Source organism: Hippoglossus hippoglossus, chromosome 13, assembly GCF_009819705.1.
Source record: "Hippoglossus hippoglossus isolate fHipHip1 chromosome 13, fHipHip1.pri, whole genome shotgun sequence".
Lineage (NCBI taxonomy): Eukaryota > Metazoa > Chordata > Actinopteri > Pleuronectiformes > Pleuronectidae > Hippoglossus > Hippoglossus hippoglossus.
The window spans coordinates 15766990-15780962 of record NC_047163.1 but is presented as its reverse complement, the minus strand read 5'-3'; the positions used below and the strand labels follow the sequence as shown (position 1 = coordinate 15780962).

Below are 13973 nucleotides of genomic sequence, written 5' to 3'. Positions count from 1 at the left end.
TTCTATGTAAATAAAACCTCACAGACATTGTGTGATGTCTTCTTCTCTTTCAAGGTGATGTTGCTTTGGTTGGTGAAAACACAGGACTGATCCTCATCACAGACAGCAGCAGGTATGTATTATAACTTTTATAACATTAATGTTTCTTTATATCAAGTAGCACAGTCTAGTAACAGTACTTATTACTAATACTGGTAAGACCTATTTTGACATTTTACCCTGTTATTAATTTGTCTTTTACCATCAGATTTGAGTATATATATATATATATATATATAGTAGGTATTGTCCTTACTATACTACTACAATATGATGGTTTTAATTTATATCAGTGCCAGTATCTTTATTTATCTCAGAATCCAATATCTTTCAATGTCACATGCTTACAGATTATAAATGAAAAATCAAAGATGAACTGGACTAACATTAAGAACATAACGACTTGTTGCTATCAGTGTTTTAATAGGCTATCACCTTTTATTAAATGACAGATAATGGGGACATGGTGTATTGTTCATAATCAGTGGGATGATCAGTACCTTGTGATCCATCTGTTGCCTCATGGCTGGTCTTAGAGAGCAGCAAAGAATTTTGGAAACATCTGGAAATTGTGTTTTTGAGGCCCAGCTCTAAATACAGATGCAGTTTGTGTGGAAGACGAAGGGAATGGACTTGTCAGATGGGCTGCAGGTCCCCAGAGGAGCTGGAGGAGCAGATAACTAACACATGGCTTTATATTTAGGAAAATGTTCACTGTGGAGCAGCCTTTTCTATTAGCACAACTGTTTCAATCTCGCTATACGTAAAACTTCCTATTTCCTATCTCCAAACCTAAACTGCATAGCTTGTAGAGTGATTTTAAATATTCCTTTGCCGCAAGTACCAGAATATCTAGTAAGTTGATGACGTGTTGATCCGTGGTCGCTGAATACTGTGAAATGGAAGACAAGCATTGATCGTGTCTCTAGCAAGGATTAAGGAGGAAAGGATTTAACTGTTTAGATCAATATCAACAACATTTATTTAAATGCTTTTACATGTTCTATACATATTTAAACACAAAAAAGTAGTAACTCAGTGGTGCCGTGTGTTAATTAGAAATTAGAAGAATATCAATGGTGCTCAGAGTTGAAATGTAATTATCAAAGTATTCAACAAACAGATTAGCATAGTCAAACTTTAAAGTGCAACTCGCCATAAACCTGTTAACTCAATGGACGAATTAGAAATGTGACCCCCAAAAAAAGATCATATTGTTTTACCCAGACAGACAAACGTGAAGAGGTCACCACACTAGACAGCTTTTCAGTTGTCCGCACGTCCCACCCCTATTCTGAAATTGCACATCATTTCTTTTCTCGAGGTTACAGTCATGTCACTGATTCTGCCTCATATGCATAGACAATGGACCATGGACTCGGATGTTGAGTTTAGGAGGAAAGGGCCCACACTGATATTACATCCTGCTCAGCTGCAAAATACAACATTGCACATTTTACATCTCTTACAGACTGTATATAAACATGGATGACATGACAGCTCCCAAAAAGTTTAACCGAAACGTCTTAATGGTGGTCCCTGGTGGTTGGCTGCACTACAGGTAATAAAATCCCGCCTCCTCCATGTTAGTGGATGTGACATGAGCCAAACCAAAAAGTCAAAGTACACGTCAAATAAAATGTTCTCAAAGATTAGGTAGTTTTTAGCACACTAATATATGTAAGTGCTCATTTTTCTGAAAGTTTTGGGTTTAACCGTTTATTTTAATGCTATGAAAATGGGGTAAGACATCATGACATGGCAGCTGAGACTGACTCGTGATTGGTTGAACATGTGTGTCTGTGAGACGTCGTTACCGCAGCTCCATCCCCCGACTCTGGTTGCAAACACGCAAAATGTTCATATCCGGGATATTTGGGCTTCGTTTCTGGATAGAGGGAGGAAGTGGAGACACGTCGTCCATCTTTATATACAGTCTATGCTCTTAACTGAAGCAGAGGCTCACAGTCAAACTCCATTCACTTTCTCTTTTGCCTATAGACGATAGATATATCTTTAAAAAAATGGCTCCTCCTTGCAGACCCATTTCTCTGGCTTGTGTATAGAAATGTGGCTACATTTACTCTCTGAGTCATTTTTCTTAAACAGTTTATAGGACTTCTCTCGATCACTGTGACTGTTCGTTCTCGGCCCCGTCAAAATGTCCTTGCTGCTGTCGCTGTCTATGACACTGGCTTGCTTTTTTGACATGAGATGCATAGAGCGCTGTTTTACCATTTTGTGTTTCACCTTAGAGGATGCCAGGGTAAACAGTGGGTCAATGCATGGTGATAATGGACCTTTAATGCTGGAATGTGACATGTCCTGGTATGTAGCCAAAGGCATGAAGTCAGTTGTATCCTCGATTTTAGGTTTAATTTTATTATTTGAAAAATGTCCTCCTTTATCCCTTTCATTCATTATGTCAATGTCACTCCCCTCTGTTTTGATGGTGTCTTGTTTATTATCTTCACTTAAGTATTCAGAAGATGGCATGAAGTTGTCGTAGTTATATCCCTCTTCATTTGTGTCCTGGTGTTTCTTCTCATGGCTTCTCTTAGTGGCAAGGTAGAGGAAGCGCTGGGGACAGAAGGAACAGCGATACTTCTTCTCTGGGTTGGGGCTCCGGGGTGAATTGTCAAAGCAGGAGCCACTTTCCATGCAGCTGTTGCAGATGTAATCCCTGCCAGCGGGTGCTTCACCAGGGGGACCTTGTTTACCGCACGTCAGGCAAAAACATGGGTGGGAACCAATAACGTGAGCTCTCAGGCCGGTCTCTGTAATGAAGGAGCTGTCACAGATGTCACAGCTGTAGGTGGCCCTCGGGCTGCAGTTCCTGCTCAGACTGCGTTTCACCTCTGCACTGCCACCTGAGCTGTTCTCCTCTGTCAGCCAGCTGCTTCTATCCAACGGGGCCTCGGCTGCACCAGATCTATCCACAGATGTTTCACCGTACCGGTGAAAGAATCTCATCTTCTTCCTCTTCTTCTTAGCTTTGTAAGAGTAGTAGGGACGCCAGAGCTTATCAGCGGTGTCGCAGTCATTGGGATCCTCGTATGTCTCTGGCTCCACGGTGGTGGCTTCTGATCTGAGGCGGAGCCTGGGGCTTTCTGAGCTCTCTCTCGTTGGAGGAGACTGACTCAGACTCTCCTCCTCACTCAATTCTCGGACTCTCCGTTTCTTTCTGGGGAAGAGCTTAGATCCTTTGATTCTGCGGCGGATGATAGCCTCATTGCCTATTTTCACTGTTATCTGACAGAGTGGCATTGAATCACCATCCAGTGATGGCCCCGGACACGCGGGTTTGGCGATATATGTTTCTGTCTTTGACCCCACTGTTCTATCACGCACTAGACTCTCTGTGCCTGACTGAAGTATCTCCTTGGTCATGTCCTCAACTCTTTTTGCAGAAGCTGACAGCTCACCTAACTTTTTAACAGTGTTCAGAGAGTTTAAGAATGGCACGTTATGACTGAGGTACTCTGAGTTCATAAGCAGCGGTGGATCGTCTTTGTATGCTTCTGTGTCGTGTTGTAGAGAGAAGGTACTGTTGTAGTTAATGAAGGGTGAATCTTTACTTTCAGCCTCTTTTCTTGCATCTCTCTGAATTTCGGATTCGCTGTTCAAATTATGATCAACATCTTGGTCACAGAGCTTGTCAAAGCTGATGCGAGGAATAATAGGGGCCACTGTCTTTGTCGTGGCCATGAACGTGAGAGGGAACGACACAGCATCAGGGTGGCTGATCAGACCGTTTTCTTCTAATGGAGGGATGAGAGAGCTACTCTCCTGTGCATCTTGGTCACTTTTCTCAGCACTCTCTGAATACGTCTGACTGTACGTCTTGTATTTTCTCTTTCTGAACCTCATAGGCAGGAGCCTGTAGAGCTTTATTGGGTACACGCTGGCTTTCAGCCCGCCATTGGCAGATTTCCTCTTGATAGCTAAACTGGGATCAATGCCGTGAAAAGACTTCTGATGGTTTTTCAAGATATAGTATGTCATGAATGTTTCCAGGCAGAAAATGCATTGATAGCGTCGTTCACCTGTGTGCCATATTTCATGCTTTGTGCGGTATTCTGCCAAGGCAAACACTTTATTACAGTAATGACAGGGATAGGCCCTCTGCCAAGAATGTACATTCTCATGCCGCTTCAGACTGGATAGGGTGACATAGACCCGTTTGCACATGCTGCAGTTGTATCTCCTCTGCTTGCCACCGGGCCTCGCTGCCTTCTCATGCTGCGGAGGCTCTGATTGGTCCATTTCAAGGGGATCTGGTGTGTGAGGGGTGGAGAGGTCAGAAGAGGAAGGAAGTTGTGTTTTGATGCTCTCCATTTCATCTGAATGGTGGCTCATCTCATTGACTGTTATGTCAGGAGCTTCTAATTTAGGCGGGTCTGTTGCCGCCTTAGGACAGACCTGCTCGTGGTTGCGCAGCCGTTTCAGGTGTATGAACTTTCTGCGGCAAAACTTGCAAAACAAATGACTGACAAAACGCTTTTTATGTACTTCTGAGTGAACTGTGAGGAGAGCTTTATTTGTGAATATCTCTGGACATTGCTCGCACCCGTAGATTGAGATGCTGTCTTCAGTGTGAGGGGAAAGGGTTGGTGGGCCTAACTCCATTTGAACATTGTCAGTAGCTGACGTTGGCCCCAGGTCCACACTCTTTTCTCTCTCTACCTCTGAAAACAGTGGTGGCGGTGTCACGGCTGCAACAGGTGCTGCAGTGACACCATCAACTAACGTGGGGGTTACTGTATTTGGTTTGTCTGTGTGTGGTGCAGCAGGTGCTGGAAGTAGCGTTCTACCCACAATGCCTCTCAGCCTGTGACGCTTTTTGAGCGGGCCTATGTTCTTGTATATGAGTTGCTTTGGCTGTGACATTGCCGGCTTACAGACCGTCGTGTTTTCCAACGGACTGCTGTCTTCAGTAGATTTGCAAACTGCATATGAGTGCTCTGAAAGGGCGTGGGCGGTCTCATTGTTCCCGCTGAGGCAGGACGTTGTGGGGCAACTTAACGGGAGCTGTCCCACGTCCGGTGACTGCCTCTCCACGCTGGTTTGAGCCAGAGGGGTGAAAGGATTGTTCCCAGGGCACACTTCAGTGATGGAGAAGGCGTTGGTGATGCGTGGCCCTCTAGTACTGTCTATCTCCACGGGCCTGGGAGCCTCCTTCTTTGTATTCTTAGACACGGATGCTGTGCTGGACTCGTCCTGTCGCCCTTGTTCTGCCAGCTTCTCTAAAAAAGGAATTCCGAGTCTTTTTCCAGCTGCCACCAGTCCACCTGTGTCCTCTGCAGCAGGTGAGGTCACCTTTGAGCAGTAGATGAAGTTGAGGATACTAGCGAACACCTCTGACTTCAGGTCCATCAGCTCCAGCACTTGTCCGGAGCTCCATGTTTCCGGAGCTGTCAGGGCGTTCCTGAAGTAGCCACTGCAGGCTGCCAGGATGTTCTTGTGGGCCCGGAACTTAACATCCTCCACCACGATGGTGACATCACAGAAGAGGCCCTGTGAGCGCTGCTCATTGAGCTTGCTAAGCACGGTGTGAGGGTGGGCGGTATCCATCAGGTTGTGAGTGCATGGAGACACCACTGTCATCTGGAAAAAAAGAAGAGAAGAAATAATTACATTCTTTTTTATTACAAAATCAAGGATCTGACTGTTGTGATCCAGGAGACTGGTGTGTTTTAGTGTTTACACACTAGATGGCAGTAATGTCCTTACAGATGAGGTGATGCTCAGTCTGATCAACAGTGGTGACTCAAGCATCACATCAAGTCATCAACACATCCACTACAATTAAAGAGACATTACCCTGCTTGAAGATTAAAGCTTAAAGTTAGAATAAAGGGCCCTTACACATGGATCTATTGTATATTGGATGCTTTCATTGAACTAATTCAGGATTGTGCCACTATATCACTATATAGGTATCTTACATTAGTTAGTTTGTCATTGACATAATTTTGTTTCTCTCTCATTTTAGAAGAGATTCGTAATCTTAGTGGGCTATAAATTATTTCTCATTAAAACATAAAAATAAAAAAAACTGTGTCAACAGGGGCAGGCATCACTGATGTAACACTGTAATGACATAACACTTGTTTTGAACTAATACATTTATGACTGGAGTTTCAGATCCCAGCTACAAGAAAATATGCAGGAGGGAGAGCAGCAGTTTAATTACTGTCAACATGCCTCTGAGCAACTCACAAGTTCTGCAGTTTAGTGGTTTACAGTTAACAGCCAAGTGAGAGTCTAGATACTTAGAAATAATGTGAGACTGCTTATTTATTCAAAAGATGTAACTAAATATGTGCCAAAAGAATTGGCATTAAATAACAGTCTTTGATTTGGCCCATGGCACAATGCTTTTATTATTTTCTAACTGCAACTATCTCTGGTCTGCCCACTAGTTTCCTTTTTGTTCCATTGTTGATTTTTCTATGTGAATTAAGTTTTCTTATCATAAATGGAACTAGAGGGTCATGTGCATCTGAAGTTGGTGAAGCACTAATACCAAAACAAAGTCACAAGAACACCTCAGACTCGTCTTTCTAGAAACTACAATATGCAAGGAAAGTCAGGTGATTCACTCAGTCATTGACTTATCGTAATTGTTTCTAAAGAAAACTGTGTTTGCATGGTTATCTTAGTCAGTGTACAGCTTTCTATGAGGTTTAATCTGGATTAGTCAGTCCTATTGTTATTAGTATAAAGACAGCATGCAGATTGTTGTGCATGGATGAGTCATGTGCTCCCTTCGTCAGTTGATATCCGAGGCATCACTTCACTTCAGAAATCATAATCTTATAACACAAAGCCACACACTGCTGCACTGTTTACACAGGTAAAACTGATTTGTGGTCTGGTCAAGATCGACATAGTTTTATATATTGTCAACGCAGTATTTGTGGATTGGTTTGATTTGGCTTGTAATCTAAAATAATTTCCGGCTCTACATGACAGCGGATGAGTCACCCAGCGTGTTGTTCTCTCTGTGGCCGACTCATGTCAGAGTCAGTGTGGTTTGAGTCTATACTGAGTCATTTAGCATGTCTTACGTAGCACGCTGACTGTACCTGCCAACACACACTCTTGCCTGCTCTTGTAAATGATGAGTCATCACAACCGTTTCTTGAAAGTCTTCAATAAAAAACTTAAGCTCAGAGAGAAGTTTGTAATGTTTGTCATTGTGATCATTTTTTAGTCTTCATTCACGGCCACAGTGAAAGTCTTACAGTGATTGTGAAGCTTCGCCATGAATTCTCTTTGGAGATGTTTTGGCTAAATGCTACTCTACTTTTTTTTCAATGAAACTCTGAGGTAAACTTGTTCTAATCCTAACCCTAATTTAACGCTAAATCAGTTTAATTTGTTGTGATCAATTTATTTAGTTTGTGCAAATGATACCGTTAAGATGATCTCAAGTTGTATCAAATTAACAAAGAGTTAAATTTTACATGAAATTTTGTTTTACATTTTTCTATATTTATTCTTGGCCATTGCCCACCATTTAGAAATTGCTTGATTTCTTTTGTTATTTTAAATGTTGTATTTTTTCAAACATGGGGTTTACGTAATTTATCAATTATGTAATTTTATTGTTTCAAATTTCACGTTTGTGCAATAAATACAATATGGCCGCCGTTGTCCAAAGCCTCTCAGACGGCTGAAAACATCACCAGCCTCCTGCCCTCCTTCTCAGACAGGCCTCCGTTGTCATGGCAACATGCTATGGCGCAGCAGTTATTGGGATTCAGCTGGATGGCAAGTGAGCTGGTTATTCATCCCCTCTCCCACAAATATCCTGCCATGTCTGAGAAACTGCAGCACACAGCAGTCGAGGTTTGCCTTTGACTCTGCTTGAACATGATTCGTGTGTGTGTGTGTGTATTGGTCCGTGTGTCTTTGTCTGCAGCAGAAATGCTACTCAAAGGACTTTCTCATCTGATACCATAATGTGCCATAGCTTTTATACAAATGTATCAGTTTATGCCGTTATCAATAACAGTTTCATCTTTTCTCCTAGATTGCTATTTAACTTTAACGCTTTCATTTTTGACAATTTGTACGTAATGTTGTGGTTCATTGTAACCAGATGCTGAGCGGAAATTTTGAATTTGTCATCACTGCTCATGATTTTGCCACACCCAGCCTCACTTTATCTTCAAAAGCTCATGTGAAATTATTTTTTACGTCTCTATCTGTAAAAAAAAAAAAAAAAACTCACATACAAAACCACAAACCAAGAAATGACAGTATAGCATACAGACAGTCAAACAAAGAGCGAAATGTCAAAGCAAAAGCCCCTTTATGCACCTCTGCAAAGCGTACTTCCGCAAAACACAGGTTACAAATTGAGGGAAACCATGCAAAACGTACCTTTAGTAAATCAGAGAAAATGATGCAGGGCGAACAGGAAGCAGTGTCATGCAGTATCCCTCTCGTACAGATCTCAGTATTACCAACTATACGTGAAAAACAGTTTTGCAGGAGCAAGGCGAAAGTAGTTTTCTTTCAGTGATGGTCGCTGAACGGTGGTGTTGTCAGAAGCAGAGCTTTTTTTCTGACGTCTTTCTTCCTCTCCCTCCCTCTCTGTGCGCAGATGACTCCAGCTCCAACGTCCTTCGCCTCTTTCCATGCAGCCCAGGTCCTGGGCTGGATCTACCCTGCCCTCCTCTGGCTGCCCCACTTCTGTCCTGCCACAGCTATATAGGAACAACTCACAGTTAATGCAGCATGTAGCTAATCCGGAGTACGGCTCTGCCTTTGTGTTAGCTGGGCAAACTGAAGCGTTCACACTGTAGCCACTGAGCAGGAAGCGGCAACTTTTATTAAGCATGGCAGAGGGGCTGTGGGGAGAGCGGAGAGATGCTGGGTACTACATCACACATCAGCTCTGCGCTCGATGCTACAGCCAGAAAACGCTCAGCTGCAATGCTGGTAGCAGCGGAGAACGACAGGTCCCTTGCTGTACAGCAAATGCCATATTAAATCCCCTCAGCACCACACCAGCTAAATCCTGATGCATGTCGGTGATGAAAAAAGGAAAGATATCTTTTGCACAAAAGTGAAATCTGCAGCCCTCGTAGAAACACTGACCCTGAATGTATAACGCTGCACCATCTGCTTCATGCTTGTGCACTCACTCTGGGTCTGTGCTGCAGTTTATTACACCAAAGCCCTCCGTCCGTGCTTACGCAGTCACTGTGGTTAGGTAATGCAGAACCCGAGAGATGATGGCAGTGACGACCGTCGCACCGTGCATCACAGCAGATACAGGACAGATGTTCAGCAATGCTTTTTTCTCACAGTTTCAGTGACTGTGAGAAGCTGAATGTGACGATGAAGGGAATAAACAGAGAGTCCTGCGATCAGCAGGGACTCTGGGTATATACCTATATAGAGGCTGCTGCTGGATGCAAAAGCAGCAGATGCGTCAGCACTGCAGACGAGGGGGAGGGGAGGAAGCTGAACCCGACATGGCACTGTGAGCCTCTCACTAGCGTCTGAGGACGGAAGCAGCTCTTATATTTACATTACTGAGTGTGAAGTCCTGGGGCTTTGAGGGTCTTCTCGTCATACAAGCTGAAACCAGCTTCATACAAGTTTCAAAGACAAATGATTTAATGCCATTTCAAAGACAAAGTAGCAGGTGTTACTCTAAAAGATGAAACCTGCTATTCATGTTGTAGTATTTTGTGCCCTTGTCTCTACAATATGCTTGGTGGTGTCTTTTTATCATAGGTGCTGTGGTGTCCTCTTCTCATTTCCTGTGTTTGGTTCATCATCACTGTTGTTTCATCAATACACAATTAACCACAGGCTCAGACTTCAATTTTTTTTATTCTGACAGCAAAACTTTCTTCCTTGAAGACCCCTACATTAGACCTGGGGAGCAGCCGTTGTGCCAGCCTGATTAATTTGTCACTTGCTTCTATAATCTGTCACACTGGATCACATTAGTTTGAAAACCAAAAGAAATATGATATTAGCATTGAAATGGTTAAGTTTTCTGATTTTAGCTAAATCTTTTAGGTGGCATGATGTGCTGCATTCTACACACCAGTATAGTTTCAAACTGCTCATCCTCTACAGAAGTTTTTCCATCTCTACAAACCCACACCTTAATCTTATCTATCACAAATAGTGTTTACTCACATTCATAACTTAAAGGCCTTTTTTTATTTTACTGTTTTTCTGTTGTGAATATCACTAAATCAAAATGTTTGTAGCTCTATCGAAAAACATTAATAACTTAGGTTATATTTTGTGTTGTATCAATCAGTTTGAGTTTTGACTGCTTGTTTTGACTTTGTTTAAATTTGGATCAATTGATCTATCTTGTTAAGGGTTATAAAAAGTGTACACTAACTATTTATGTCTAACAACACAATTTTACTTCACACGCTTCAGTTATACATGTTATTTTACCAGAATGATGCTTTAAAAGATCAAATCATAACTTTAAATGTTCCATGAGGTTAAATAAGGGTCGTTATAAATAAAATAGTTTCAAAAGGTGCATTTGAAGGGAGCAAGGTTTATTGAATATTGCTTCTGTCTAGCGCTGCAGTACTTGCAGTTTGATTTTGCACATTTTGAAATAAAATGTATTAAGAAAACTTTATACTATTGACTTAACCAGTGAACTTCAGCCTTCATTAGAGTTTATAGATGTAAGTGCTGCATGTAAAGAAACAATGAAAGCATCCAATGTGTACAAGAAATTGGTTTGGTGAAAAAGTTGTTATGCAGGCATGGATATATCACATAAATTGATGTGATATTACAATATATGAGTAAGTCCCATACTAAGTGTAAGAAATGCATTGATGTTTAAGAGGAGCAACACCAACCACGGGCAATACCTACATTTTTATATAGCCACCTTCTGGTTTGGTTGGTCACTCGAGTGATATCATGTGAAAAAGTTGCTTCACTGCCGCTTCTATTACTGGAGCCAGAAAATCTAAATCTGGGGGTTGGGGGTCTGGGGATGTGGTGGGGTGGGGGCTCTGCTGAAGCTGCAGTTGGATGAGTATGCAGCAACTACTGCAGCTGTTTCCGAGAGTACCCTCAGTCAATTAACCTCCTGAAAAGAATTCTAGTTATTGACTTCACAGCTTAAAACACATCTGAAAAAGTCAGAGTAAAAAGTTCTCTGAGCCAACATCTTAGATCCAAGCCAACGGGATCATTGGCTGATTTAAAGAGAATATACAGAATTTCTTTTATTTCAACAAACTTTTCAATAAAGCTCTCCCTCAGTTGCGTCAATGAATGGAAACGAGTCCATGTTTGATGGTAATGGTTTAGATTGATAGTTTTAAGTCCATCTCGAAGCCTTGTTATAGTCCTTTTAACGTAAAAGAATCACATGTACAGTATGCACTATATACCTGACTAAAGCATGTCATAAGAAACACATCTGAAATATCTATCCAGAATATTGACCATATTAGTGCACCATTTCTATATATTAAGGCCATCCTTAATATTTCCCCCTATCTGGTCAAACGTATTATGCACTTTATGTGGTTGGGGATCTCCGTCTCTACTTGTTAATAATTGGGAAATAAATGTGTATTCACATTAAAAATAGATCTTAAGCTAAATCAGGATCAAATCTGAGAACAGAATAAAAAATCCATTGCTCTTACTTAAAGCGCTTGGGTATGACTCCGTCTAGCAGATCCTGTGAAGCACTGTGTAAGCATCCCCTTTTCATCCACACTTGATATCACAGCTCGGATGTGTTCAAAACCACAGGAGAAAGTATGCAGGCCTCTGTGCCACTGATGCTCCGTGAGCTCAGCTGCGGCCTGTAGGGACGCTGAGCAGCAGGGAAGCAGAGACTGCAGTACAAGGCTGAGTAGGCCTCAAGGCCTCATTCTCAAAGCATTCACACTCAAAGCATACAGCGACACTCAGCCCTGGTAGCACTTATGTTGCTGCCGTAACAAGCACTCATACTAGTGAGTAGCCTACCAAAAGGGTCTCTGTGGAGAAGGTCTCGCTGGGCCTGTGTTTGCCGCTCTGGAAGTCTCTGGTGTTTGCTTTGGAGGAGGAAGGCAGAGTGACATCACGGCTCCTCTTCACCCTTTGGCTCAGACCGGGCCATTGCCATCTTCCTTCTTCACTGCTGTCTTCTCCAACAGGTTCCCTGTTCCTGCTGTGTAAATTTGCCTTCTGGAGGCGGCTGCAACTGCTGCGTCACTCCCGATGCATCAGTGACCCACAAAGAGGAGCTAGGAAGGAGGAGTGGCGTGGTGAATGTGTGGAGGTAAAGGGTAAGCAGAAAACAAGCACAACAGCTCTGCACTGCTCCAGCAAACAAATGGATGAGGCTTCCGCTTTGTCTGAGTTTGGGGGCTAGTTGCTGCTGTGGTATTCAGGAAGTGGGTCTGGGAGACAGATTCTTTATTGTTACGTAATGAATATTTTTTCTCCCAGACCAGACTGAGCTAGGAAGGCGGTATCTAGTGTTCAGAAGCTAATAATAGGCCATAGTACCGACAGTCAGGGGTATGTGCAGTGCTGTCAGATCAACCCAGTGCCAAGATATCATCTGGACATTGAATGTTGCCATTTATATAAAATTAACTGCCTTACATGCTGTACAATGGAACACCTCATGTTTACCTTATGTTTCTTTTTTGTAAATATTTTGTGAAAATATACCATTAATTTAGTATATAGCTGTTGTGTTGACATCTATTGTCCCATAATGTTGTACACCCTATGGTTGTCTCTGGTCCACTAGGGTACCTGTCAGAAACAGAAAAGAAAACAGTGCATACCTTGGTCTTACGTTACCGTATCTTGCTTGTACAGGTTTCAGGTGAGGAAGGACCTTTGTGGCAGATGCCCTTACTGACGCATTTGTATAAGGTTTCAATCCAGATGTATTCTCTATAGGCCTGGATGTGGTAACCAGACTTACAGCACTTGTTTTGCACACGTTACCGAGGGTTTGTTTACTTGATCCTCCTCCTCCCATCATCTGACTCCAGTTTTCGTTGCCATGTTGCTCCCTCTACTGGCTGCACTGGTGAACTCAACACAGTGACCATACACAGACCCCTTTTATCTGTGGGCAGAAATGGCAGCTAGGGCCCAGGGCCTCCAGCAGAGGGCGCGAGAACTGCTCAGTAGCAAATGTAAACAGGAAGTAGATGATGAAATTGACCATTGACCTTGATGTGATGTCAGCAGTGCTCTTATTGCCTCAGTATTTAATTGTTTGCCCGTGTATCATTCAGAAAGCACAATGGGACACTAACGACTGTATTATATAGAATGCTTTTTTTACCAGTATTATTATGCATTGTAAATTATTAGCAACATACATAACTGCATCCACTGAACATTTGGCACTTTTAAACCAATGGAATATTTATCTTCTGAAGATTACACACCTCAAATATGAAACTTCACATAAAAACCTCACAGAAAACACGATACCTCTTGTTTGCACTCTTCAATGCAAATTCATCAACTGTGATAAGATTTGTGACAGTTATTTCAGAACAGTGATGGAAGTGTTCAGTTTCCTCACTGAAGGTTAAAAAAAAAGGTCCTCCTCCAGCCACAGGCAGCTGCAATGCCCCTATGTCACTGGTAAACCCAGCACATCCATTCTTCAGAGTACTCCCAAACCTTCCGAGCACAACAAAACATAATGCAGATTTACAGATATGATTATACGAGCACACAAATGCACGCTGGAGAGAGAGAAAACAGACACTAACACACCATACCTGCGTCATCATTTAAAGACACATCTAGGCTGTTGTGGAGTTATCATTTTAGGAGGCTCTCGCGTTTTTGAATCTATGTAAAGCCTGTGCCAGAGAGTCCTGGCTCTTTCAGCAAGAGGTAAGACATGATTTGGAGCATAATGCCATCAGGCAAGTTCA

The 13973-nt window shown here is 42.4% G+C and overlaps 1 protein-coding gene across 2 annotated transcripts; it reads right to left on the bottom strand.

The window, feature by feature from the left end:
- Positions 1-1006: 1006 nt before the first annotated feature.
- On the bottom strand, positions 1007-13108 carry zbtb38 (zinc finger and BTB domain containing 38). Of its 2 annotated transcripts, XM_034605239.1 has the most exons (3): positions 12855-13108; positions 12043-12302; positions 1007-5646 (listed from the first exon to the last, which is right to left on the bottom strand). In XM_034605239.1, exon 3 carries the CDS (start codon positions 5644-5646, stop codon positions 2056-2058), a length of 3591 nt encoding a protein of 1196 aa, XP_034461130.1. In that variant the 5' UTR covers positions 12043-12302; positions 12855-13108; the 3' UTR covers positions 1007-2055. The 2 variants fall into 2 exon arrangements, with proteins under 2 accessions (XP_034461130.1, XP_034461129.1); XM_034605238.1 differs by lacking the exons at positions 12043-12302; positions 12855-13108 and adding an exon at positions 8437-8661 and having other exon boundaries at positions 1007-5648.
- Between the last annotated feature and the right edge of the window lie 865 nt (positions 13109-13973).